Source organism: Diadema antillarum, unplaced genomic scaffold (genome assembly GCF_040938485.1).
Source record: "Diadema antillarum isolate AM-2024a unplaced genomic scaffold, OU_Dant_1.0 seq00000998_RagTag, whole genome shotgun sequence".
Taxonomy (NCBI): domain Eukaryota; kingdom Metazoa; phylum Echinodermata; class Echinoidea; order Diadematoida; family Diadematidae; genus Diadema; species Diadema antillarum.
Window position 1 is genome coordinate 2,288,217 of NW_027271836.1, and position 25,024 is coordinate 2,313,240.

At 38.2% G+C, this 25,024-nt stretch overlaps 1 protein-coding gene across 1 annotated transcript in view; it reads left to right on the forward strand.

The window, feature by feature from the left end:
* Positions 1 to 5,018: 5,018 nt before the first annotated feature.
* The window catches only part of LOC139742383 (protein shifted-like), a 37,893-nt gene continuing 17,887 nt past the window's right edge, over positions 5,019 to 25,024 (forward strand). The window contains exons 1-2 of the mRNA XM_071652959.1: positions 5,019 to 5,558; positions 23,830 to 23,971. Of these exons, the coding sequence (XP_071509060.1) occupies positions 5,526 to 5,558; positions 23,830 to 23,971 (175 nt within the window). The 5' untranslated portion in view covers positions 5,019 to 5,525. The remainder of the gene's footprint in view (positions 5,559 to 23,829; positions 23,972 to 25,024) is intronic.

The following is a 25,024-nucleotide window of genomic DNA, read 5'->3' on the forward strand; positions in this document are numbered from 1 at the left end:
TTGACATAATCCAAAGTGATACAATTTTGTCATTTTTCTTACACTCGTCTGATAAAGGATTTTTTTTTCAAATACAATTTTTAGTATATGCACGAATGATGTCATAAAAAAGAAACAATGCACTTTGCCATGGCAACAAAGATAGTAAATAATCACAATGATGGAACTTCCGCGGCAATCTCGGAAAGTTCTGTGAGCTTTTGTGTGTTGACGATTAACAGGCAGACAGAGAGAAAGAGAAAATGGAGGGGGGGGGGGGATGGAGGAAGAGAAATACATTATCAATTTGACCGAAGAAGTGGAAGACCACCGTAGTGTGATACAAGGCATGTGCATAAGCTGCCAGCGATATCTAGTGAGTTAGAGCAGCTAACTTGAGCAGCTAGGTTTGTGTGAGAAGTTGAGAATGATAACGGCGTCAAGTTGCCACTAAACCATAGTTTTCGCGGGACCTTAACGCCCTTACCATTCTCAACCAACGTCTTGTTTATGTCACGTGACAGTTGTTGATTTTGCCATAAGAATTTAAAATAAAACAAACTAAAATCTCAACTGGAACAAGAAGACCTGCAGCATGTTGCATTAGTCACGTATAGAGAGCGTCTCCAGTCGAGAGAAATATTACAATTTCTACAAATATAGTAGAGTTTATATACACTTTTTGTGTGTGTGACACTGCTCAACAAGTGAAATACCATGAGGAATTCTTAATTCAATTTTTTCTTTTCTTCATTCCAGTGATGATTAATGACGTCATAGTCAGAGACGTGGAGAGGTTAATTCGATTTGTGTTGATGTTGACACAACCTTTTTAGGATTTACTAAAATCCCAAACACTTTTTATTATATGCCTTTGATACCAATCTGACCCTGCCCTGTTTTTCCTGGTTTTATTCATTAATTCTATTAAAATTCATTTCCCCAGAGAACAAACACGCTCATAACTGCAAGATCGTGATCATTGTGTCCCCATGAAACGAACAAAGTTTGATATTGGTCATGTGAGGGGGGGGGGGGGGGCATTTCCATGGAAAGATTTGATGCCAATATGCCATTCTTAGCTATACTCACCGCTTTTACAACGTTGTTAAAATCCCCAGCAGGTGTTGTCAGCCTGTCGTTTAGTCTTGGATTGTGCTTGTTTCTCCCTCCCTCTCTCTCTGTTTGTTTGTTTGTCTGTTTGTTTGTTTGTATGTATGCACGTGTGTGTGTTTGTGTGTATGTGTGCGTGCTGTCTGTGTGTTTGTGTGTGTGTGTGTGTGTGTGTGTGTGTGAGTATGTATATACCCTTGTGAGTGTGAGATACATGATTCAGTATATAGTCAAAGAATATCGGTTTTTGTAAATGTCAATACTTTCTCGTGAAGAAACTGTCAGTAGGATTGATTTATAATTGAGTTGTTTATGTTGAAGAGAGATGATTTGCAGTATAAGTTGATAAATGGATTTGTTGTGCTTTGAATGGCATTTGTACCGTTTATGTTCATGCTACACCCAGAATGGGTTGATTTATGAATGATTTGAATGAAATCAATAAAATATCAGGGAAAAAAAGTGTGTGTGTGTGTGTGTGTGTGTGTGTGTGTATAGCGTCATTTTGTTTCCAATGTTTGTTTTTTTTCACAGTGCCTCGACATCCATGAAAACAATGCCATGCCATACAAAACCGGTTTCTTCTCGCTCTCTCTCTCTCTCTCTCTCCTCTCTTACACACAACGGCACCTTATCATAAAGTGAGAAAATAGAAAAAAAAGACAAAAGAAGTGGTGGCATGGAAAGCAGACATGATATCGATACGAAAATTTATGTCGGTGCAAAATGGGGAGATTGGTCGTCATTACCATAATCGAGCAAGGGCCTAGACTTCTTCACGGCATGTTGTATACGCTATGATTATTCCATTTTAGTGTTGCGTACATTAATGGAAATCACACTTTTATGGCCCAGGGGGAAGAGCAGCTATGGGGAGACATTTAACTCTCAGGGAAGTCATCTCGGCAAGGTGGATGGTTCGGTTTGTGTTCTGGTGTCTCTTGAAGAAAGAAGCGAGACTCTGACCTTAATAGATTTGATGTGAGAGGTGGAGAGTTACCCCAACCTTCTTTTCAAAATGTTTTCCTCAATGGCGTTATTATAATCTACAAACTTACATAAGATATTGAAATGAAGTGGTTAAATAGATACACTATTGAATTGAATTGAACTGAATTGAAAAAAAAAAAACGCAGTCAGAGCATATACCAATTATGTATTACGTTGAACATACAGACAAAGAGAAAACAATAATTTACATCTCAAAATGCATCCAATTACTTAAGAGGGCGTATAATAAGCAAGGGGGAAAAACTCGGAAAATATACCTCTTAACGACTGTGTATAAACAAACCTAAGGATAATCAAAAACCTGTGAGAAAATGAGGAAGTTAAGCGTGTGAGTGATTAGTAACTGAAATGACTCATAACTGATGACGAAAATAAAGGGATTATGTTCTATTGTGAAAGGGCGACTGTAACAGGAAAACTAGTTGAAAAGGCACATACAGGCATTGTAGAAAACAACAACAACAAAACAAACAAACAAACAAACAAACAAAAAAACAAACAAACAACCAACCCAGCAACAACAACAGCAAGCCTCCCCCCCCCAAAAAAAGCCTCTCATGTCGGTCGTCTACAATATGTGCATTTCGTATTAGCCTTCTGGGAAAAAACAACAACAAGCCGAGAGTAAACGTCACAATGCAACAGCCACTTGAAGTGAAACACACTTTAGAGTTTTAAACAAGAGAGGGCAGCAATCCCGTAACAGTAGCAGGCTCGATTATGGTAGCGACGCTGGAGAATAATCGTTTCTATCTCGCCAGCATAAAAGCGAGTTGCGTCCAGGGTCATTGTACATTTGCGAATTTTTATTGAATAAGAAGGAGAAAAAGAAGAAAAAACGAAGAAGAAGAAGAAGAAGAAGAAGAAGAAGAAGAAGAAGGAGAAGATGAAGAAGGAGAAGGTGTGCGTTTTCAACAGTTTTTTTTTCTTCTGTCGGAAAATAATATGATGAAAATAGCATGATTAGATGTTTTCATGAAACTTAAAAGGAATATGGAATAAACTAACAATAATAACGGTGATTATGATAATAGTGATGATAGAATAGAAGTAATAATGATAGGAAAAATTTGTAAATCCCCGTGGTTCCCCTTGAACGCCCTGAGGCAGGAATCTATAGAGGGCGCTAAAATACTGTGAATTTCAAACATCATCAGCATTCTTTTCTCTATTCAGAATGGAGGCAGGTAGGCGACGAGGATACCCAAAGAGGAGGCAAAGAGAAATAATAAGCACTAGGACATAAAGAGGTAGCTATTATTGATGAGGGGATTTCGAGCAGGACCCGTTCAACCTCATGACATAAACTCTCGAGGATCTTATGCTTCAAGTTATAGAAATCATAAAGCTCAGGTGTGGGTCACCCTGCTGAGGAGGAGGAAGGGGGGGAAGGAGGAGGAGGAGGAGGAGGAGGAGGAGGAGGAGGAGGAGGAGGAGGAGGAGGAGATGGAGGGGAGGGAAGGCGATGGAGCTTACTGCATGTTCTGCTTATCAGATATGTCATTGATCAGGGAAGTATTTTCGACTCACCTCCCTGCATTGATAGACCATGTTAAGTGTGGAAGAGCGTACGTATACGTATTAAAGTGAGACTTAAATAATAAATTTTCGTGTCCACTATATTGCTCAGCGGAGCAAAACGGCACAGCACACAGTGCGTGGATATCGTGGGAATGCACAGTGTTTACCAGTCTCTTTCTTCCTTTGTGTTTGTCTTATTATCTTTCTCTCTCTTTTCCTTTCCCCTCCCTCTCTCTCCTCCTCCTCCTCTCCCCTTCTCTTATCCCTATTCTTTCAGCTTCCAGCAGCGTCACGCATCATTAGGAACTATGACCCGAATTCTGCACAGAGTGAGAGAAAGAGGACTAGAGGAAAAAAGAAAGTACAAGCCCAAATCGAACTAAAATCTAATTTACCCACTCGTCAATAACATTTTGAGTGGGGACTATGTCAATAAAATGGCAATAAACAGACAATGGAAGTGGTACATTTCGACGTTGTCTTTGTTTAGAAACGAAGAGGGTTGAATACATCGTGTCTAGTTCCATCTTGATCAGTTTTTCCAGTTTTCAGTGGTCACCATCCATGGAGTATTCACTGCATTTGCTAGCTAGAAAAATAGACAGCAAGATAAATTATATACCTAATTCTCTTATACCTGATTCTCTCATAGAGATGATAAACATATGAACAGATATATAGAAGAAATTGAAATATAAATCTTCAAGATAGATGGATCGATAGATAGATAGATAGATAGATAGATAGATAGATAGATAGATAGATAAATAAATAGATAAAAAGATAGATGGATAGATAGACAGATAGATAGACAGACACGCAGACACACACACACAGACACCTAGATAGATATACCTACATCACCATATTTTGCATACAGGTAGGGGAGAGAAAGCGACAGGAAGGGAGAGAAGGAGGGGAGGGGAAGCCATTCTCGCTCGATGTGGGAGCTTGGTATCACTGGATTTGTATTTTAAATTGAGTGATTATTGGATTCGAAAGAGCCAACTGCTGGTCCGCGCCAGCCGTTTATAATTTCGACTGTCAGAGGCAATCTTGTCAGCTACCCGTGATGGCGTGCTTTCTCGAGACTGAAATGACAGTGACATCTAGCCCTCAAGAAATGATTCAAAAGGCACAGCACACATGCACGAGCAACCTGAGAACGAATGTTGTGAATGCTTGGGATCAACAGTTCAAGCAGGGAGGTGGAAAGCAAAAGTTGCATACCACCAATACAAGCCAGAATCATTGATTTAGGATCCCACTGGCCTGGTGCGCCCTCACATCAGCAAAGCGATTCTGTTTCGGGCTCTCAGTGGTTGCACAGCACTCGGCACAACGTTCCGATCCCTGCCCGACTGACTATTCACTCAACAAACGGGAGCCCCGACAGTAGGTGCCATGTACTGGTTGGGCAAAGTGGAGGACCTCCTCTGGTAAACCCTCATATCTATTTGCATGAGTTCTACCGCAGTCTGGAATAATTCTCTTCTGCCACACCATTCGCCTGGACAAACTTTCAACCTAGCTGCTGACTCTGTCTAGCAGACGCTGTCTGACGATGTTTCCAGGATAAAGATCGATGACAAGAACAGTGCGAGTAGAACCAGCAGCGGACCTACGCATTTGAAGAATGCTTGCTCGGAATGTAGCAGACGACATAGAAATGTACGCGCTTGCCACTGCTTATCAAAGGACGCAGTAAACGGTATTTTTTTTTCAACGGTAAATCGTGTCTCGGTTCACCTCGTCTGGAGGATCATTTGAGCAAATGAGCTTGTGATAACTTCTTGGTCTGTGTGGATTCCGATGCCTGAGAGGACGCAGGATGTGTTAACACAACTACGTGCAAGTTTCTGTGCTCTGAAGTTTTGATATCTGAACGTCAATAATAATCCATGATGCATCTGGTGTTCAAGATTAAACGTTTGGTAAGTGACAGAGAGCGAATGGTCTGGGCATTGAGGATAATCCAAGCATACTATTTCGTCTTATTTTCACTTGAAAATTGTCGGAGTTTCATTTCATTTCATTTCAGTTCAATTCAATTTATCCATTTATTCCACATGCCCCCCCCCCCAAAAAAAAAAAAAAAAATTGTAAAAAACACATAACATTACATTGCACGTGACGTTTCATTACGTCGGAAACAAGAGAATGATTTCCATCATCATGAAATCACTATTAACACAACCTTCATAATTTTCAGAATTATGATGATAATCATCATCATTGTTGTAAATTTCACTATACATTATCTTGTTAAAGGGACTGCACAGTACTGGTTGAGGTGGGGATTCATGTTTTGAACATTGCTAAGCGAGATAATGAGAAACCTCATATGAAATATGAAAGAGCATGTAATTTTAAGAAGGATTCAATGTTTATTTGATGAAAATTGGTTTCCAAATGGCTGAGATATCCAAAAGAAAAATGATAATAATAAAAGGCGACAGGCCACGCCTTTTATTAAGATCTCTTTGTTTCACCTTGTTTTTGGATATCTCAGCCATTTCAAAAACGATTTTCATCATATAAACTTTTGATACCCCTTAGAATTGCATGCTTTTTGACATCTCATGGAGTGGTTTCTGAATATCTCGCAAAACGTTAAAAGATATATCCTCACCTCAACCAGAACTGCACACACCCTTTAAAATCATTACAGCGAATTAAATGCGACCCCTTACCAAAAATGCTGAATTCGATTACGTAAATGAGAACATTGCTTGAATCCCTATCAAAACAATAAACATCTTTAAAAATGAAAATAAAAACGAGACCCCAAACCAGAAACAAACCAATGCAATATTAAAAACATAAAATATTTGTAATTTTTAATAATGGTCACAAGATATTATGAAACCATCTAATACACAGGCATCCCGAGAGTCATTAAAAAACAGAGAAATGATTGGAGATACTTGAAAATCAAATATGTCACTAATTAACATGATTAATAAAGACAGGGCTTGACATTAGCCGTGGCCGGGTGGCCCAGGCCGTTGTCAAGAAGTTAACGATCCAAAGTGTTCAAAAACATCAGAAAAAAAACCTCATAAAAAGTCAAGAAGAATATTACAAATGTGTGGTGTTTTTTTTTGGTGAAGTCCCATAATGTCCTGCACTCTCCCAATCTTACTGCGTGTAGCGTTTAAGCATGCACAATTCGGATGTCATGTGCCAACTCTATACCTATACCTTTGAGTTCAGAGCAGACGTAAGAATGGTTATGTAACGTTCTAAAATGGCCCCAAGGTTCCCAAACGGTACCACGCACAGTTGTGATGTGATAAAACATATTCAGAGAGAGACTTGACAGAAATGCATGAAGGGAGAGAGCGAGGGGGGGGGGGGGGGGGGGGTAGGGAGGAAAAGAGGGAGAACAAGCTGGCTGGGAAATACAAATGTTTGTCTGCTTGTCAACTGCTGCAATCACTGCGTTCGTAAATCAAACCTGTCACAAAAAGTCGAGCCGTGAATGACGTGCGTTCTGTGATATGGGATAATAGACAATGCTTGACTTGACTCGCCTCATGCTGTGACATTTGACAATGACAAGTTCTCTTTTCATGCCTTCCTCTCTTACACCATGGAGCTCTTCTCTTCAAGCTCTATGGTTATATCTCACCAAGTTTATCTGTGTGTGTGTGTGTGTGTGTATGTGTGTGTGTGTGTGTGTGTGTGTATGTATGTATATACTGTATGTATGTATGTGTGTATGTCATCTGCATTATGTACAAGGTATTAGCATGGAGCTACTTTAGCTCCATGGTATTAGTATATGCCACTGCACATTATTATACCAAAATATACTGCTCTTCGAGGACACACGCACATGTATAACTCTTTGTTTTCAACACGTTCCAGATCTTCTTTTAATGTGCCGTTAGCGACCTTGCGAAGCATATTTTCCTCTTTCGTCCACCATTATTGTGGCCCGAGAATATGACAACTGAAGTCGCAATCGCATGTCACAATCACAGCTAATATACAGTATGTCCAAAAAAAAAAAATTACAATCGAATTTTTGCATTGATAACACCCAATATGATTAAACCATCTAAATACTACTTCAGGGTCTTCAAACATAACATGTTAGCTCTATTTTGCAGAAAACCCCATTCAATTTGGTTAAGCGGTCACAGAGAAATGTGAATTGTTGTAAAGCATGTCATGAGTCTGATTCTTCCAAGTTTAGCACTTGGATGCTCTTGGAACTGCATGTGTATCAACGCAATAGACAGAACTTGGAGGGAAGGGATTCCTGACATGCTCTACAAAAATCCTCATTCTCTTTGACCACTGAAGCAAATTTGAATGGGGTTTTCAGTAAGGTGTGGGCAATGAGTTACAGTTGCTTACCCCTAAAATTGTGTTTTGATTGATTCACTATTTTTAAAGTTATCGTTGCGGAGGGTACCGTTGTATATGTATATATATATTTTTTTTTTTTTTTTTTTGGGGGGGGGGGGGGGGGACATACTGTATAAGGGAACTCGCCTAGTAACTATACAGGTTGTACCTAATATTATGTTAATACCACTCTCATTGTCTTTCGGGAAAAAATCGGCGTAATAATCCACGTTTTATTTGTGAAAATGCATCATTTATATGTAGGTCTATGATACCAATGACCAATCAAAACTTATTTTATGATTTTTTTTTTTAATAAATCGAAGATATTTCATATAGAAAAAAAGAAAAACCACAGCATTTTGTGTCGGATGACCTACTTCGTTGTTATCACAAGAAAGTAGGCGTACGTCTGTAGAAAAGTTCGCCCCTGTGAGCCAGCACAAGGAGGAATCGGACAGGAAATTAACCACGTGACGTCTTCAAGGAGAGGGGAAATTGAAGACGGGCCGGAGCTTGGGGCCCAATGCCATTATCCGTCACGTTTGTTTACTCTGTGCTTCTCCCGTGTCGCCCGGCGTTGCTAGGCGGGGACGCGTTCCTTGGAGACGCATCCGAGTCCAAATGGGTTCCATCCTCCGCGCTTGATTGAAGAGAATGGATGGGAGGCGTCAAAGTTTGTTGTCATACTGTGAAGCTGGTTGAGTGATGAACACAAAAAGAAAAGAGAAGTTAAGATAGGGCATCGCAGTGCTATGTCTTGCATCAAACACATACAGAAGAAATCCACTTCAGAGGTTTATCAATTTCATAAGAAAGAGAAAACAATTCCGTGCAGAAGTGAGCAAAAATGATCAAAATTAGATGAGAAATAAGAAATTTATGACATTTTGAAATTTCATTTTTTTTTTCGGAAACACTTCTTGACCAGTCATTATGAATATTCAAACCAACAAGTTGATAATGACATACTCTCATGATTTCTTATTTATTTCATATACAGAAATGACAAAATGATAAGTGACATCTGTATAGATATAAAATTGCCTTTAAACCACCCAAAATAAAAAGGAACAAATATTAACTCTGATATAGTTTGGTATGGGGATATGAAATTACCTGTATTAGCTCAAAATAATATTTTTCCAAATTTCATTTAAAACAAAGCGACATTAATCATGAACTCGCTCATTTGAATATTCACAATGACTGGTCAAGGAATGTTTTCCGAAAAAAAAAACCTAAAATCTTCCTTATTTCTTAACCGATTTTTGGCATTTTAGAACGTTCTACAGGGATCTATTTCTCTTTCTTTTAGAGTTTATTCATTTGTGGAGTGGATTTCCTCTGTAAGAGACGACTATAAAGGTAAAAAGATCGAACAATCTGCGTGTTCTTCTTTTTGAGGAAAGGAAACATAGGCTCTTTATACAATTAATTACTGTGTAGACATGCTACATAGGAACAGCAAATGAAGCAGGAAAACACAAAAATTTGTATACGTAATAACTAATGCAATGAATTATTTCCCCATCACATTCATCGAAGTGAAATAATTTTGGACAATATTTATGTAGGCGTATAATCATGAAATGGGGGACACGGACTGCTTCACCATGTGTGTTCTGCTCATACATTGTATATAATTTTCTCTGTTTATTTGATGGAAATGAAAATGAATTTGAACTTTGAACTTTGAACTCTGAACTCTGAACCGTCTGATAAGGACATCAAACTCGAAATAAAGATGAGGAGTGATGAATGCTCAAACTTGCACAAAGTATACTTTTACAAAATAGTCATACTGGTCACAACGGACACATTATTCGACTCAGGTGCATGAAGTGATAATATGATTGCCTCATTTTTACGCAAGACTTAATCACAAAATATCCTATTTGAGACATGAAATGAAAAAAAAAATACAACGCTCTCTTACATATCCGTGAATCAAAATGTTCAGTGAATCAGTAATGATAATTTTGTATGATATGTAAAGGGAGTACCGGTTAACGGACTCCTAAAAAAAGAAAAATATTTACAAAGTATTCTTACACATTTAGTTTTTAGGCCTATAAGTAGGTATTCTAAATATGTAATATAAAAATTGCTAATAGTTGCAATCTTTATCGCTCCAAATCCATTAAAGAAAGTGCTAAAGGCGCTCTCAAAGATGAAAAGATACAGATAAAATGAAGAAACAGGAAAAGTTCATACAAAATCATTAAACAAGTAAGTCTTCAGTCATTTTTTGAATGTCTCTGTTGATGACGGATTTGAATGAATCCTACATCATTTCCAAATATAGACCAATACTTGCTAAATTTGAAAATGTGATTGTGACTGATGCCAATGGTTCGCGAGAGCGTCTTTTTTTTTTTCGTACAAATTCATGAATCCAATTCGGTAATATTTTTCTTTAAATAAAACTTCTGCATATCTGTGTGTTTATTTTCACTCTATGTATATTTAGTTGAGTCAAACTGAACATGGAAAAGGACTTCCCCCTTTAAAACGCACTATACCCGTGAGTGATAGTCTTATGCAAGGAGGTGGAAATTCTCCCTGGTCTTTTCGACGTCGCAGTGACTTTTTCACGGCAAGTCTCCTCTCCTTCTTACGACACCTTTCTCCATTCACTTCCATGGACCTCCCTGGCTCCCTCACCAGAATTCCTTCCTCCCAGGTATAAATCGGGAGGCGGGGGAACAGGTTGCTAAGAGCAGATGAGCATGTGAGTTCACATGACAGGTGGAGGTGCCAAGCCAGACCCTGAGGACTTAAAGAAGTTTTTTTTTTTTTTTTTTTCCTCCTTTTTTTTTTTGGCAATCGTTTTGTTGATGAAAGTCGTAAAGTGTTTGGGGACTTTCTGGAGAGAGCCCCAAACACACACACACCCACCGAGATCTGCCAAATGATCGGAAATTGATTAAATCAGCCCCAGCAGTGGCGCCAAAATATCGCACGCGAAATGTCACGGAGGATGAAAGTTTTTCCTTCAGTTACTTTAGAATTTCTTCTCTCTCTCTCTCTCTTTTTTTTTTTCCCATGGACGATGACTTTGCAAGGGAATAGTGGTCAGAGATATGGATCTGAAAGTTTCCCGCTGTTTAATGTCAGGCGAGAAACTGATCGACATGGCCATCTTGAAGGTTCAGTGGATTATATCTCCTACTGAGAACTGCTATTACTTATTTTGATTTTTTAAAAAAAAGGCGCTTGCAGCAATTCTGTATGGAGACCATCCAAATCTGTGGAGACATGAAAAGACCCATCGAAATGGAAACCTGTGGTGAATGAGCTTTGGATAATTCATGTCTGATCGAGATAACCTAGTCCCGCGATGTAGTCCATTTCTTGTGTTATTGTCGTTGATTTCTTATCTTAATTCCTTAATATGCAAAATTTCAGTATACATGGATCGTTGTATTCTCCAAGGGGGAATTTGATTTCCACTGTCATGCAAACTTTCGATACAGTCCGACTTTTGTTACTACTGAAGCACCGATAAGGATTCAAAGCACGATCGCGATAAAACGATCAAAGGCCGGGGGGGGGGGGGGGGGGGGAAGTAACATAATATAGAAGAAGTAAGGTATCAATATATATGATTGACTATATCTGGACACGGGTTCAAAAGCAGTCAAGTTCCTAAGGTGTGTGTTACGTTGATTACAATCATGTGACATACAGTGAGCTACTACCCTATAGAGAGAAAACTCTTGTCATGTTCAAGTTCAATTTGATAAACAATAAACTCTCGATCAAAGAGAGCAGCGAAAGTTTTATCAATTTCTGACGAATATAAAAAGAAGTCAAGATAGTTGACTGTCCATTAAACAGTAACATTTGCAACATACACTGTAATCATGCGATTTAGATGAGCCGGTAAATATAATAAGTGTCATGCGTGGAGACAAATTGTGTTATGAGGCGCACGCCTCATACGATGTGTCAAAAGGCTTCATTTACAATTACTGTTGTCTAGGTTATGACTTTCTGAGTCTGAATGCGGAAAAGTGGATCTACTGTTTAAACAGAATCTGTGTCTTTCCCAGAGGTATAGATACAGCCAGGCCTACCACATCATCATGTTAGCCATAAGGTAGCAAATGGAGTCATCTGTTACTCGTTCAAACTACACGTACATTCATGTTACAACACAGCTCTTTGTATAGACTCTAACCTGTGCCAGCTTTGCAGAAACTGAAGCCGTTATGACAAGCTGCAATTCTCACCGGAAAACCAATAAAAGTCGCTACAAGCACAAAGCAAGGTTATCACAAGAGAGGAGCCTAAAGGCACAAAGCACCCTGAATATAGGGGGGGGGGGGGGCGGAGTAAATAAAAGCTCAGCAATACGTCGCTTATCTCGATAATCGAGCCAGGTTTCGTATAAATGAAAAATTTCCTCAGCAAAACATGCGTACAAGTTTACGCAATCGGACAGCTTAATCACGAATCCAGGCGACACTTTTGTTGCGCAAAAAGAAGCATCGCCTCGGGACAGGATTGGAGCTGTGATTATTAAAAGGGAAAATAGTCGACGAGTGAGATCAAAATCGGGATCCCGTTTCGACTCGAGCAACTCCCATTGGGATAAGAATGGCCCCGCTCAAATACCGTCTGTTACCTACTCAACAACCAACAATAACTTTTGTTGATGGGGTTAATTCATACCAGATTACAGAGTTTGTCGTTTTTGTTACGTCCATGTCTTTTTACTTGTAGAACTTCTTTGCTCTCTGCTTTCCCCCTATTAACGTTGCTCATGTCCATATACTGTAGATGACGTGAAAAATCACCCTTTCTCCTTTTTTTTTTTAATTTATACATCATACGTATAATTATATTTGCATTTTATAGTATTATGTGCGTATAGCGTGTTGGTATTCCGGATCACAAATAACATGATATGAAAAACAAAGACATAACTACAACCACATCGATGATATTGTACTCACAATCGGATTAAAGATAAAGAAGTTATAAATAAAACTTGACAGATTCGCTAATGCTTTCGAAACAGTTCTCAAACAGTTAATATGAATGTACAAATGGATGAGCTCCGGATGTTGATGCCGTCACCTCACAGTTTTTCTGTGATCTTGTGGAAAAAAAGATGACGCAAAAAATCTTCTATTAAAGTGAAAAATATCCTGTTATTCGTAGCTGAATAACCACAAAATAATGATCTGTCAGGTTTAGGATTAGAAACTAATGAATAAATTCATTTGAACAACTTGCAAGAAATGATGCATATGATGACGATGATGGTGATTATGATAATGGTGATGATGATAATGGTGATGATGGTGACGATGATGAGTCGATAGCTGAAGAGTAGATTCATAAGAATATATATCTTTTAGTTTGAACCTATCTTTGCATGGGAGACAGAATAAAATGAAGTGATCTAGTTACATGATCAAGGAAATAGTTAAATTACGAGACGATGAACAAAATGTCACCGGGTGATTTACGAATATTTCAGTGCGATGGCCTGATGCTCGTAATTCTTTGCACAAGTAAACAGAAAATATTTCTCACGGATATCATTTTCAATACCACTTCACTTATGAGTAGCTCAAATCAGCGTATTCAATAGTATGTAGTCGACTGAACAAGCTCTCTTGATCGCAGGCTAGTTTTGGTTTTAGGTCTCTTTCTAAAAGCCACCTTCCGTAAATACATGGTGGATTGGACCATCCCGTGTCCCATTACTTTATCGTTCCAAATTATACTCAAATAAATCTGCAAAGATATATAAATGTCAGATTGATAGGATTATCAATAAGAATAAATTCATCTTTTAAAGAGGAAATCCAGTCCAAACATTAGTCTGATAAGAAAGTGTAAAATATTACGAGTTCAACAGTAAAATTTTGATCAAAATCGGGTGAAAAATAAGGAAGTTTTGACAGTTTGAAGTTTCGCTTATTTTTCAGGAAATCAAACAGTTCTTGAACGGGCAATATGAATATGCAAATGGCAAAGTGAGCATATAAATCTTTCACCACTTGCTACATATTGTTTGTACATAAAATTAGGAAATTTCCAGTTTTTCATTCAAACACACTTATGCCCAAGGCTTAAATCCTGGTATATCTAACTGATCACTATTCTGAAGTTATCCAAGCAGGAATAACATCATGTTTCAGATTTTAATGACAGAAACATTGAATTTTCGTCATTTTTCTTTTGTACACGATCAATGGAAAATTGTGAGGTTATGACATGGTTAGCTCACTCATTTGCATATTTATATCCCCTGTACAAGAACTGTTTTGCAGAAATTAGCAAAACTTCAAAATGTCATAAATTCCTTATTTTTCATCCGATTTCAGTCAAATTTTTGCCGTTGAACTTGTAAGATTATATTCTTTTCCATCAGACTAACTTATATTTGGACAGGATTTTTCCTTTAAAGCACATCCGTTTTGGACTCCACACGTCTTCCTTCAACCTTATAGTGACAGTGTTCGTTTACTTATTATGTGTGTTATATTACCGTTTGGTGTATCAGATTCACAAAACACTATTAATTTCCGAATGGTAACACTGAAGGACCAGTGAATTACAATTTGAGTAACCTCTTCCCTTGCAGATTATTAGGGCTGGGGTGAAACAAATCGCTTTGAAAGACGTGGAAATATTCAGGTTTCATTAATAGAAACGTTCTTGAAAAAAAGAAAATGTATGTAAGATCCAAACGTTACGAATATTAGCTGTGTAAATGACTATGTAAGTATTTTGTTGATTTGTTGATTTGTATTGATTTTGAAATGCAGAAATAAAAACTGAACTGAACTGAACTGAACTGAAGAAATTCTCTATAATTTCTCTTTAAACATGTGCCTTCAAAAGAGAATTGCTGTGTATACACAGGTGTAGGTGAGACTTTAAATCCCATGAAGACCTATGGATGCTTGCGTTGTACTGATCCACTTGTAATTCGTTGAATGAGCTGCCTTGACGGGCGGCTAGCTGTAAGCTGCACCTTCCTGTTTGCAGTGAGGTAAAATGAGGAAGCTTCCATAAGTGGAAGGAAGTACTAAGTATCCAAGGTGAGAGATGTTGGCGTTCAATTATGTTGTTAAAGGAAACCAAAACCCCAAAGAGCAATATTGAGTGAGTGAAAGCAGCATTATTAGTAGAACACATCAGTGAAAGTTTGAGGAAAATCGGACAAAATTGATGAAAAAGTTATGAATTTTTAAAGTTTTGGTGTTTGAATCGCTGGATGAGGAGACAACTAGAGGTTATGGCGTCATGTGTGGACAAGCTTAATAAAGAAAATATAAAGGAATTCCTCAAAGATTCATTTTTATGAAAATTACACATTCCATCAACTTGATACTGACATAAATGTATGTTAAGGGTAGCGATATTATTCCCCCTGCTTTCTGAAAGCGCGGTAAGTCAAGTGCTCTTGCATTATGCTAGAAAAGTGAATTTTCGTAAAATTCCCTTTATATTTTCTTTATATTGTTGTCCACACTTGACATCATAACCTCAAGTACTCTTCTCATCCAGCGGTTCCAACACCAAAACTTTAAAAATTCATAACTTTTGCATCGATTGTCCAATTTTCCTCAAACTTTCACTGATGAGTTCTGCTAATAGTGCTGCTTTCACTCAATCCACATTTCTCTTCGGCAATTTGGGTTTTGGTTTCCTTTAAAGGGGTATCCTCTTAGTGTGAGAGAGCCAGCTATTCCCACTGAATTTCAGCTGAGCACTGCGATTCTCACTCACAGTTTTGTTCACATCATAATCATCATCACGATAACCAATTTCTTGTGTAAGCAACGGATTATGGGACAGTGTAAATACAACGATTGATTTAGAACAGTTAATTGCGTACTAAAAATAGCCGATTTGAGAGACAACCTAATGCGAACATTAAAGAAAAAAAAAACTTCCCTAGGGGCTCTTCCGAATAATATTACTATAGTAACTCCAAGAGATGCCTACTGTCTATCCTCTCATAAGGCTACTTGGCTTCATGTTTAACAAATTTGACTGACGGGTTTGGAGTAGGTAAATCCGATGGATTTATTATCTATCTTGTGTTTCGATTCCGACCGGGTTGAAACAAGAATAATGTATCACCCTTCAGGTAGCCTTCAGTTCATTTACCCTTGCAAGGTACAGGTAGCTCTTGGTATCTGTTTGATAAGACTGTCGTGCCGTTTAGGATTTCTCCTTCAACAGAATCTTCTCGGATGTTGTCCGAGCATTCTCCAGAGCGATGAGATTCTAAATCGTTGCATGACTCATTCTTTTCCTTCGGCATAGAAACAGCTGAAGTAGATGCACAGGTGTCTCCAAGGCAATAGGCATGCAGCCAAATTAGAAGGGTCTCGACAGTTACTCTGCAATATGACTGTTTCTCGTTGATGTATTCACTGATGTAGGCCTGTTAGTACCCATTTACACACGTTTCAACGTAAGCTCTCATAATACCCTTTATTCTAATCGAATCAGGACGATGTCCCAGAACAGACGCAATACTTTAAATTATTGATAACTAAAAAGTTAAAGCCTACACAAGTATTCGTTTTTTATTCAATTCAATTTTATCTATTTGTCCATTATGTTTACTGTCTATTTTGTCTTGTCTATTATGAATTCACGATCGTTTTCTTCGAATATCGTTGTTCACAAACCGACAAGAAGATCTACGAGAAATTTGCAACAGGAGAGTTCAGCACTTGCCAATGTTATCTTCACAAAAGTACGCTGAAGGAGAGCCTTTTGGAAGGTATGAGTCGATGACTTCATTTCAAATTGCGTTCTTAACTTTTCAAGATCCAAGTACTCCGCGGCAATCACGTTCTCTTATAGTGCCTTTGGCCACTGTTGGCAGAAGACTTTTGCTTGTCAAAATTGATTTTCTCTATAGGGAATGTAGAAATTGGGTTCATGTTTTAAACCCCCTGCCGGATCAAGAAGGAGGCGGGTATAAGAGATGTGGAATTGTCGGCGGCAAATCATGTCGACAGGGTTTTGTGCCAAGAACTGGCGTAACTGGAACAGTATCAATGAGGTCATGATAATGTGACAGTACGTACCCCATCAAGAATCAGTGCCGCATGTTCCGCCTTGGCCTTCCTTACTTTCTTCCTCGCCATCAAAGTGAGTGTCATTCCCAATCGCTCGTTAAAGGCCAACTTGTTGTACGAAAGTAAATGGCTTCTTGGATCGTTGTCTTGTTTTGATGGAAACAAACGAGTTTGGGGTTGCATGTGCTTTTGTAGGATACACAGATTGTTAGCTTTCTTAGAAATAGACGTTTTGCGTCTTTTCAAGAGCTTTATTAGGTGTTGCTGGGAAGCTATCATTACCATGATAGTTTGCAAGTCTGTTAGCACGCCGTGACAACATTTGAACCTACAAATCCCAGTGCTTCAAAACATGTTTACTTTCCTGTCAGCAATGAAACTTCATTTGACGAGGATTGTAATCACATGCAGGTAAAACCTACTGTCTTCCTCCCTTTATCTGTCGATCTGTCTCTCTCTCGCTCTCTGTGTATAATTTCATGCATTTGTGTGTATGCATCATTCTATGAAGTCTATGGAAGATTATATACAGCTGTATACATTATATATATATATATATATATATATATATATATATATATATATATATATATATATATTATAGAGAGAGAGAGAGAGAGAGAGAAAGAGTGTGTGTGTGAGAGAGAGAGAGGGAGGAAAAAAGAAGAGGGGGAGGGAGGGGAAGAGAGAATAGGAGAAAGGGGTTTATGACAGCTTGAGGCTCGGCACTCAGAGCCTCACGCCATCTTGTTCGGCATGTCGCTCCAATTACCCCCGGATAAAAACGTGGGTCAAGTTTGTGGTCTTACGTTTCTGAAAAGTATTTCGACATAAATGTGTGGTGTAAACGACCTGCCCAAGGCTTGTTGTCAGGGGCAACAGATCGTAGAGAGTTTTTTGACATCGTCAAGAGCGTGATTATTTTTTTTTTTATCTTTCATTTTTTTTTATTTCCATCCTTTCACAAAAACAATAATAATCATCGTACATAATTATACATACCAAAAACCAAAAACAAACAAAAAAGAGGAAAAATTAGCAGGTGCACACAAGCTTGCACTTATTTAAATTTCGCATAGATAACATATTGAATTATGCTATCAATATCTCATACATGTACCACAGAAAAGTAAAGTAACGGCCAGAATGTCATATCAAGGAGGCATGCAGATTTATCCACTTCCTTTCAAATTTACTTAGTTGTCTATTTTGAAAACCAATTTGCCTCTCAGTCATATATATAATTTTTAACTTTGACCAGAACAGTTTAAATGTTGGCAAAATACCCAAATGTCTACATACATATATCATCTGTTTGGCTATAACTATACAGTGATTCAAAAGGGGCCTATGCTGGCTTCCACCAAATACACCGAACAAGATCTCTTCTTCCTTCAATTGTAGATTTATGTCAAACTTTGTATGCCACCATTTCAAAAACTCTTCCCAAAAATCACATGCATGTTGACATTCAGCGAATATATGTTCTGGCGTTTCCTCCACTTGCTTACAAAAGGTACACAATTCAGAGTCAACAATTTTCATTTTGTGTAATCTTTTGTTCAAAAGAAGTGTTCTTGTATTAATTTTATACTGAAATGTTCTGCTCTTAGTATCAACTAAACACACAAAAGGCATTTTGTATATAAGCTTCCATGTAATATCATCTATCGCATATTTATTACTCCAGTAGATTTCCGATGTTGGAGTCTCAAAATGTTTGCCTTTCAAAATACAATTAATAATCTGCGTTGTTAGCTTCTCAAAGTCTACTTCATTGCCCTTAAAAACACAACTGAGTTTTAAGGCTGGTATTGTTTCCCGATTGGAAAGGCATCTCAACTTCAATTCTTTTGGAATAGCAGAAACAATCGAGCACCATTTCAAATACATTTGCTTTTCAACTCCCCTCCTCACCCATGTGTTGAAATCTATCAATCTGCCTTCTCCATCAAACAGATCTGAAATATACCATAAACCAGCCCTAAAAAATTCTGCAAAAAACACCGTTCTACCATTTACTCTAACATATTCATTATTCCATACAATAATCTCACTTTTTTCTGTATGTTTTAAATCTAAAAGTCGAAAATCAAAATAGGCACTCAGTATATCCCTGTAAAAACTTGGGCACTGGCCCATTGTTTTACAACTCTTTTTGGACATGTTGCAAAATAAAATAAAATGACCTCCAAATTTCTTCATGAAATATCTAAAGATAACTGACCACAGAGAGCTACTTTCATTCAAAAACCTTGAAATCCATTTTACCTTCAATGCATTGAAAAAGGAAGGGATATGTATCATATTTAAACCACCTTGTTCATACGAACCAATTAGGGTTAATTTTTTAACATATCTATTTTTCCCATTCCATACAAAATCTTTAATAACACTCTCTAATTGTTTCAGTATATGACCTGGTATTGGCAAAACGGACCCACAATAAACAAATTTTGATATAGCAAATGTTTTTACTATTTGTATTTTCCCTATCAAACTCAAATTCCTTTTTCTCCAAACATTAAGTATAACTTTCACATCTACTAAACATTTCTCAAAATTTAATGATATCATCTGTTCCATATCGGAAGACAATAATATGCCCAATACCCGAAATGGTTCAGATGACAAATTAATATCACGAGGTTTAAGTTTACAATTTCTTTTTGATCCCAACCACATAGCATTCGTTTTGCTTTTATTAATTCTAAGACCTGAAAAAAAAAGCAAAATCTTCAATTATACCAAACGCTTCCTTTGCGGATTCTAAATCAGCCAAAACCAAAGTGGTATCATCTGCATATTGTACTATGTTTACTGCATGCCCATCAATTTCTATACCTCTAATTTGTTTATTTTGACGTATAGCACTTGAAAGTATTTCTACACAAAGTATAAACAAGTATGGAGATATAGGGTCTCCCTGTCTTACTCCTCGACTCAGACCAAAATAACCAGAAGTATGACCATTACTGCAAACGCAACTGCTTATATTCTTGTAGAATGTCTGAATATAACTCTGGAACTTGGGTCCAAACCCAAATTTGCCTAATACTTTCATCATAAAATCCCACTCTAAAGAATCAAAGGCTTTTTCATAATCTAGAAAAAATAATAATCCTGGTATATTATGCATTTTAGTATAAAACATAATGTCTATAATAACTCTAATGGATTCACCTATATATCTTCCCTTGACAAAACCGGTCTGACAAACACTAATCAATTTATCTATAAACTTACACATTCGTTTAGCAAAAACTTTAGTTACAATTTTCACATCCACATTCAACAGAGATATCGGTCTCCAATTCTTCAACTCCCTTTCATCTTTCCCTTCTTTTTTAATCAGAATGAGAATTGCTTGCCTTTGTGAGGTAGACATTTCTCCTTTATCAAAACTATCTAATACCGAGTCCATAAAAATATCTTCTAAATCATTCCAAAAGGTCTGGTAGAATTCCACTGGAATACCGTCATTTCCAGGACTCTTGTTTTTAGCCAAATCAAGAGCGTGATTATGAACTCGCGATGAATTGAGGTAAAAGACCTGGTATTCCCGGGCAAAATTTAGAACAAAAGATTGATTGTGTTCCTTGCAAGTGTTAGTCTTATCCCCTGACACCTTCGTTGATGATCTTAATGTGACAGACTGTACTGTAGGACCTATGACATTGAATGACGCTATTAAAAACATCAAATTGGTTTGATCGTTGCTGTGTTGAAACATCTATTGCAGAGATTCACATTGACCTTTAATGCACCGGATTATGTCAGACTTTACGACAAATCTTCACGTGAAAGAAATAGGCCTAGTTCCAGATTTAAGAAAAAGAAGAAAATCGTATGAGCTTGGGAGACAGTCATTTCGCGGACACTGTCAAACTCCAATACGAAACAGCTATCTCAGTGACGTACTTTTGCGATCATCTTGTATATTGGGTTAACTGTTGTGACAGAATCTTCTCCCCGCCCTTTCGCGCCAATATTAATGTGCGAAGGATTGTCGTTTGGGCGACGGACATCATAAGCAGCGCGGGAAGCAGACTAATCCATTGTTTTCCTGCCCCCTTTCTTTCTCTTATCGCTGATCCCCATGTGTTGCTTGTTGTCCGTCAGTTACCGTCAATTTTTCCACCATTTTCGTTAGGCGATAATGCAAGGGTGAAATCGTTTCATGGCAGATTCTTCACTGGCAGAAAGAGCCACGATTAATCCCATTTCCACCTCCCAAAACAGTTCGGTAGCTTTCGACTCCTGACCTTCAAAATTGAGAGTTTGTACGGGCTTCTTTTAAGACGCGACCTCTTCCAAACATTAGTTTGCTTATCTATTCTTTTTGTTGGTCTTTTTCAGATGGTAATTTGTTGTTGTTGTTGTTGTTGTTTTGTACAAGAAAACATCCGAGCAAATGTCATTTACAATGACAGTAATATCCAATAAATCTTCCTATCCGTCTGAGTAGTATGAGGAGCCTATATCAAGCAGATATTGTTGGAAGGCAACCAGCGAACACTCAAGCAAACTATAATTGACTTTTAAAATGAGGAGAAAAGGGAGAGCCGTTGATCGCATTATGTATTCCTTTATATTTCTGAATGATGGTCAGTTTTAACTCCTTGTATATGGGATGGCCAAACTGGGGAAAATTAGTGGCTATATGTAACTCGGAATGACATCGAAGCTAGTTAAGCAAGCATGAGCCGGTGTCTGAATGCGAGACTAGTAGAGGAAGGTCAATACCGCTTCTTCGCTGCTTGACCCGATAAGGTCACGAAGGGGTGGTTCCGAAAATTAATAGGCTGACAGATCGACCAAAGAGCGGTGAAATTTCGAAGTGGTTGGATGGTGGCGGTCTTTGACCAAGGAAAGGCGAGATTTCCTCACAATTTTACAGCCATTTGAAGATCCTACAGCTTGCCAGTGTTTTGCATCTAGCCATTCTCGTCGGGAATTTCATTTTCCTTTATTGCTTTGCTCAAAGTCAAAGGGTAGGCCTACAACCAGAAGAAGAAGGTCATACCGGAAAGCCTCCATTTTTCATCCCTCAAAGGAATTCGCACAGTAGCAACAATGTACTTGGATATCATGACTGAACCAATCCCTTTGCCCTAACAGTTCCCGTCAGAGATGTCACAATCTTTCAGATTATTTTGCAGACTACATCCCAGCTCTGCCACTGTAACTGCAGATCGTGAAGGCACAAAGCCCTCCCACATGTCACTATATTTCCTCTGCTGCATCTTCAAGAGATATTAATTTTGGTTGCAGCTCAATCCAGTCAACACACACTTTAAAAGCCATTTTCTGCTTTACGCTCGTGTTGTCCCTTGCACAATATTTCCAACGGTACCTTCAACGCTGTTTATAACACCCCAGTGCTACATATTATTGTGACATGTGGGACATCATTTGAGCTAGTATAATCTTAACACTCGGATAATTGGACTCTCTGTGACGAAGAACAAATCAGTACAAAGACATTATACGTCATTATGACATTGCAAATAAATTCTTAAAATTCATGGCAAGCCCTTGGATGTACCCTCATGGCAAAGTTTATCGAGCAGATATAAGGACTCCTGCAACTTTGGGTTTGGTAGATGTGATATCTCATCATATTACAGAGATTTATGTTTTGTTTTGTTTTGCTTTGTAATTTTTTTGTTTGTGTGTATGTTTGTTTGGTTTTTCTTTTGCCGATGCTATCCATGAATATCAAAGATCCTATGTTTGATCTTATAGTGAACATCAAGTGAAAAAGAAGGGATTAGCTTGGGGTTTGAACCCGCGTCACCCACTGCTTACCGGGCACTATACCTCTGAATTGAAGCCGGTTCATGGCACGACGATGTTTTAAACAAATACCCAATACCTCACTTCTGCTTCATGCTGGATCATACGGATCCAGCACTATTCACGGAGAATAACATCAAAGCAGACAGCCTCTGATACAATGCACTATACTATCTCTCCGCAAAAGACAAATTCCCTTCAAACTCATTATACTACTCTTTCACGACGAACTGATGACAGGCGACTCAACCGAAGCCGTACACATCAGTTTTGGTGTACATCATGTCTAAGACCCTTTAGCATCAAAGCTCGAGACCCTCCTTTACCCCCAACATTATACTTAAAACTATGAATCCATTTCACGCCAGTAAATAAAATATTTAACCCTCTCCCCAAACAGTTAAGACCTTCAGAGCAGGTTAGGTTTTGTCGTTCTATTCCAGCGTTGAAATTCTCTCCCTTTACACTAGCTGTGGCCAACATTACGCGCCGCAGAACTCCGCCCATTCTACTACCTGAATTACAATTGTATTAACTTATTCCTACAGTTCGACCTTAACTTGATGCTTCTTTGCGTTTGCCTAGATTTATAATTAAAAGAAAATGAATGGAGTTTAGGGAGGCTTTCAAAAGATGTCTGCATAAACTACTATCTTTAAAATCTATGGAATCAGAGCATGACGGTCTAATACGTCAAAGTCCGTAAAAAAGCTTTTCAACCATATCAGAGCAGTTATGCATTACAATATTCATGTGAATAGTCGTGATGACAGTTAAAAGGTAAGTAATTTGACGAGGAGATCTTCAACAAAGGACGATATCACGCACGAGCTGCTCTTTAAATTTCTTATCTTGTCTTTCTTTTGTTGTTTATTTCTTCATATCATACGTAAATATCTGTAATCACAACAAGCAGTCTGGAGAGTAAAGGCACCTATAATGACGCTAACGTGTTTCATTCATGTCGTCATTTCTACAGTGTCGGAGCTGGTCTCGGTGCTACCGCGTCGGGTTCGTCAGCGTTGTCTTCCTGCTCTGGTTGACCCTTCGATCACACGAGACGAGGTCGTTCAAAGGGCTCGACGTCTGGCTCGACCACGACCAAGCTAGACAGCTTTTAGGTATAATTCCTGCCAGAATTTCTGTTGACTCCCTGTGCAAATAAGACGGCAAAAGTTGGTAAGGAGTATATGCAACACCATGATCACAGGGTAGCGGAATGTTTTTGAAGGGGGGGGGGGGTGCTGAGGGCCGATTGGGGCGTCAAGGGTAAAGGGTGACCCCTCCCCCCCAAAAAAAAAAAATAGATAAACAAAGAAACACATGATTTACACAAAATGATTCAGTGGCTGCATACTATTGGTCTAAGATTTTCAGAAATCTTTATCCTTGCAGTTGCACATGTCGTACTATCATTATAGTGCTTCATTGGCATATATTTTGAATTGACACGAAACTTGATTTTCTCAAGTTCAACCCTGTTTCAACAAAAGCTGCTGCTAGTCGACCAGCCAAGAATGTATAGTGTCTACACTTTGTAGCCGAATTCCTTCTCTCACAGTGATTGATGTCTAGTGTCTCGCCCCCTCCCACACTTACTCAATCCATCTTCCTACTTCGCTTGACAGAGTATGCATATTCCCTAGCTAACCAAATAAATACGGAGGCGACACGATTTAAAACTTGTGACACAGTATATGCAGGTTTGGTTGCCACGCCGAAAGGTGGAAAACGAGATGAGAATGCAGATATTTATCAATTCTGAGTTCTGTCCACTCAGTACTCCATAAAAGAAATCAGTAAAATGCATTCAACAAACAGCCAATTTATTTTTCGTCATGTGCTTGTGATGCTAACTAAAAATAAACTTATTGTCAGAGGCATGTCGGACGTATATGAGGTGATATTAGGGTTTGAAGTGGGCTTGGAATGCCATGGAATACTGTTGAGGAGACACTTGATGATATACGCGGGACTCGATAGACAAGACAGTATCAATACTGCTTGTACAATCAATATTAATCAGATCACAAATTTTAAGCTTTTCTCGTTTTCATCAGTCAATACGACGAAATTAAGCAGCGGTGTAGAAAACATTACCCCCTTCCTGTATTGTTTTAAGATTAATTTTCTCGTTCCTCATGAAATAAAGATTAAGATGAATTTTCTCGTTT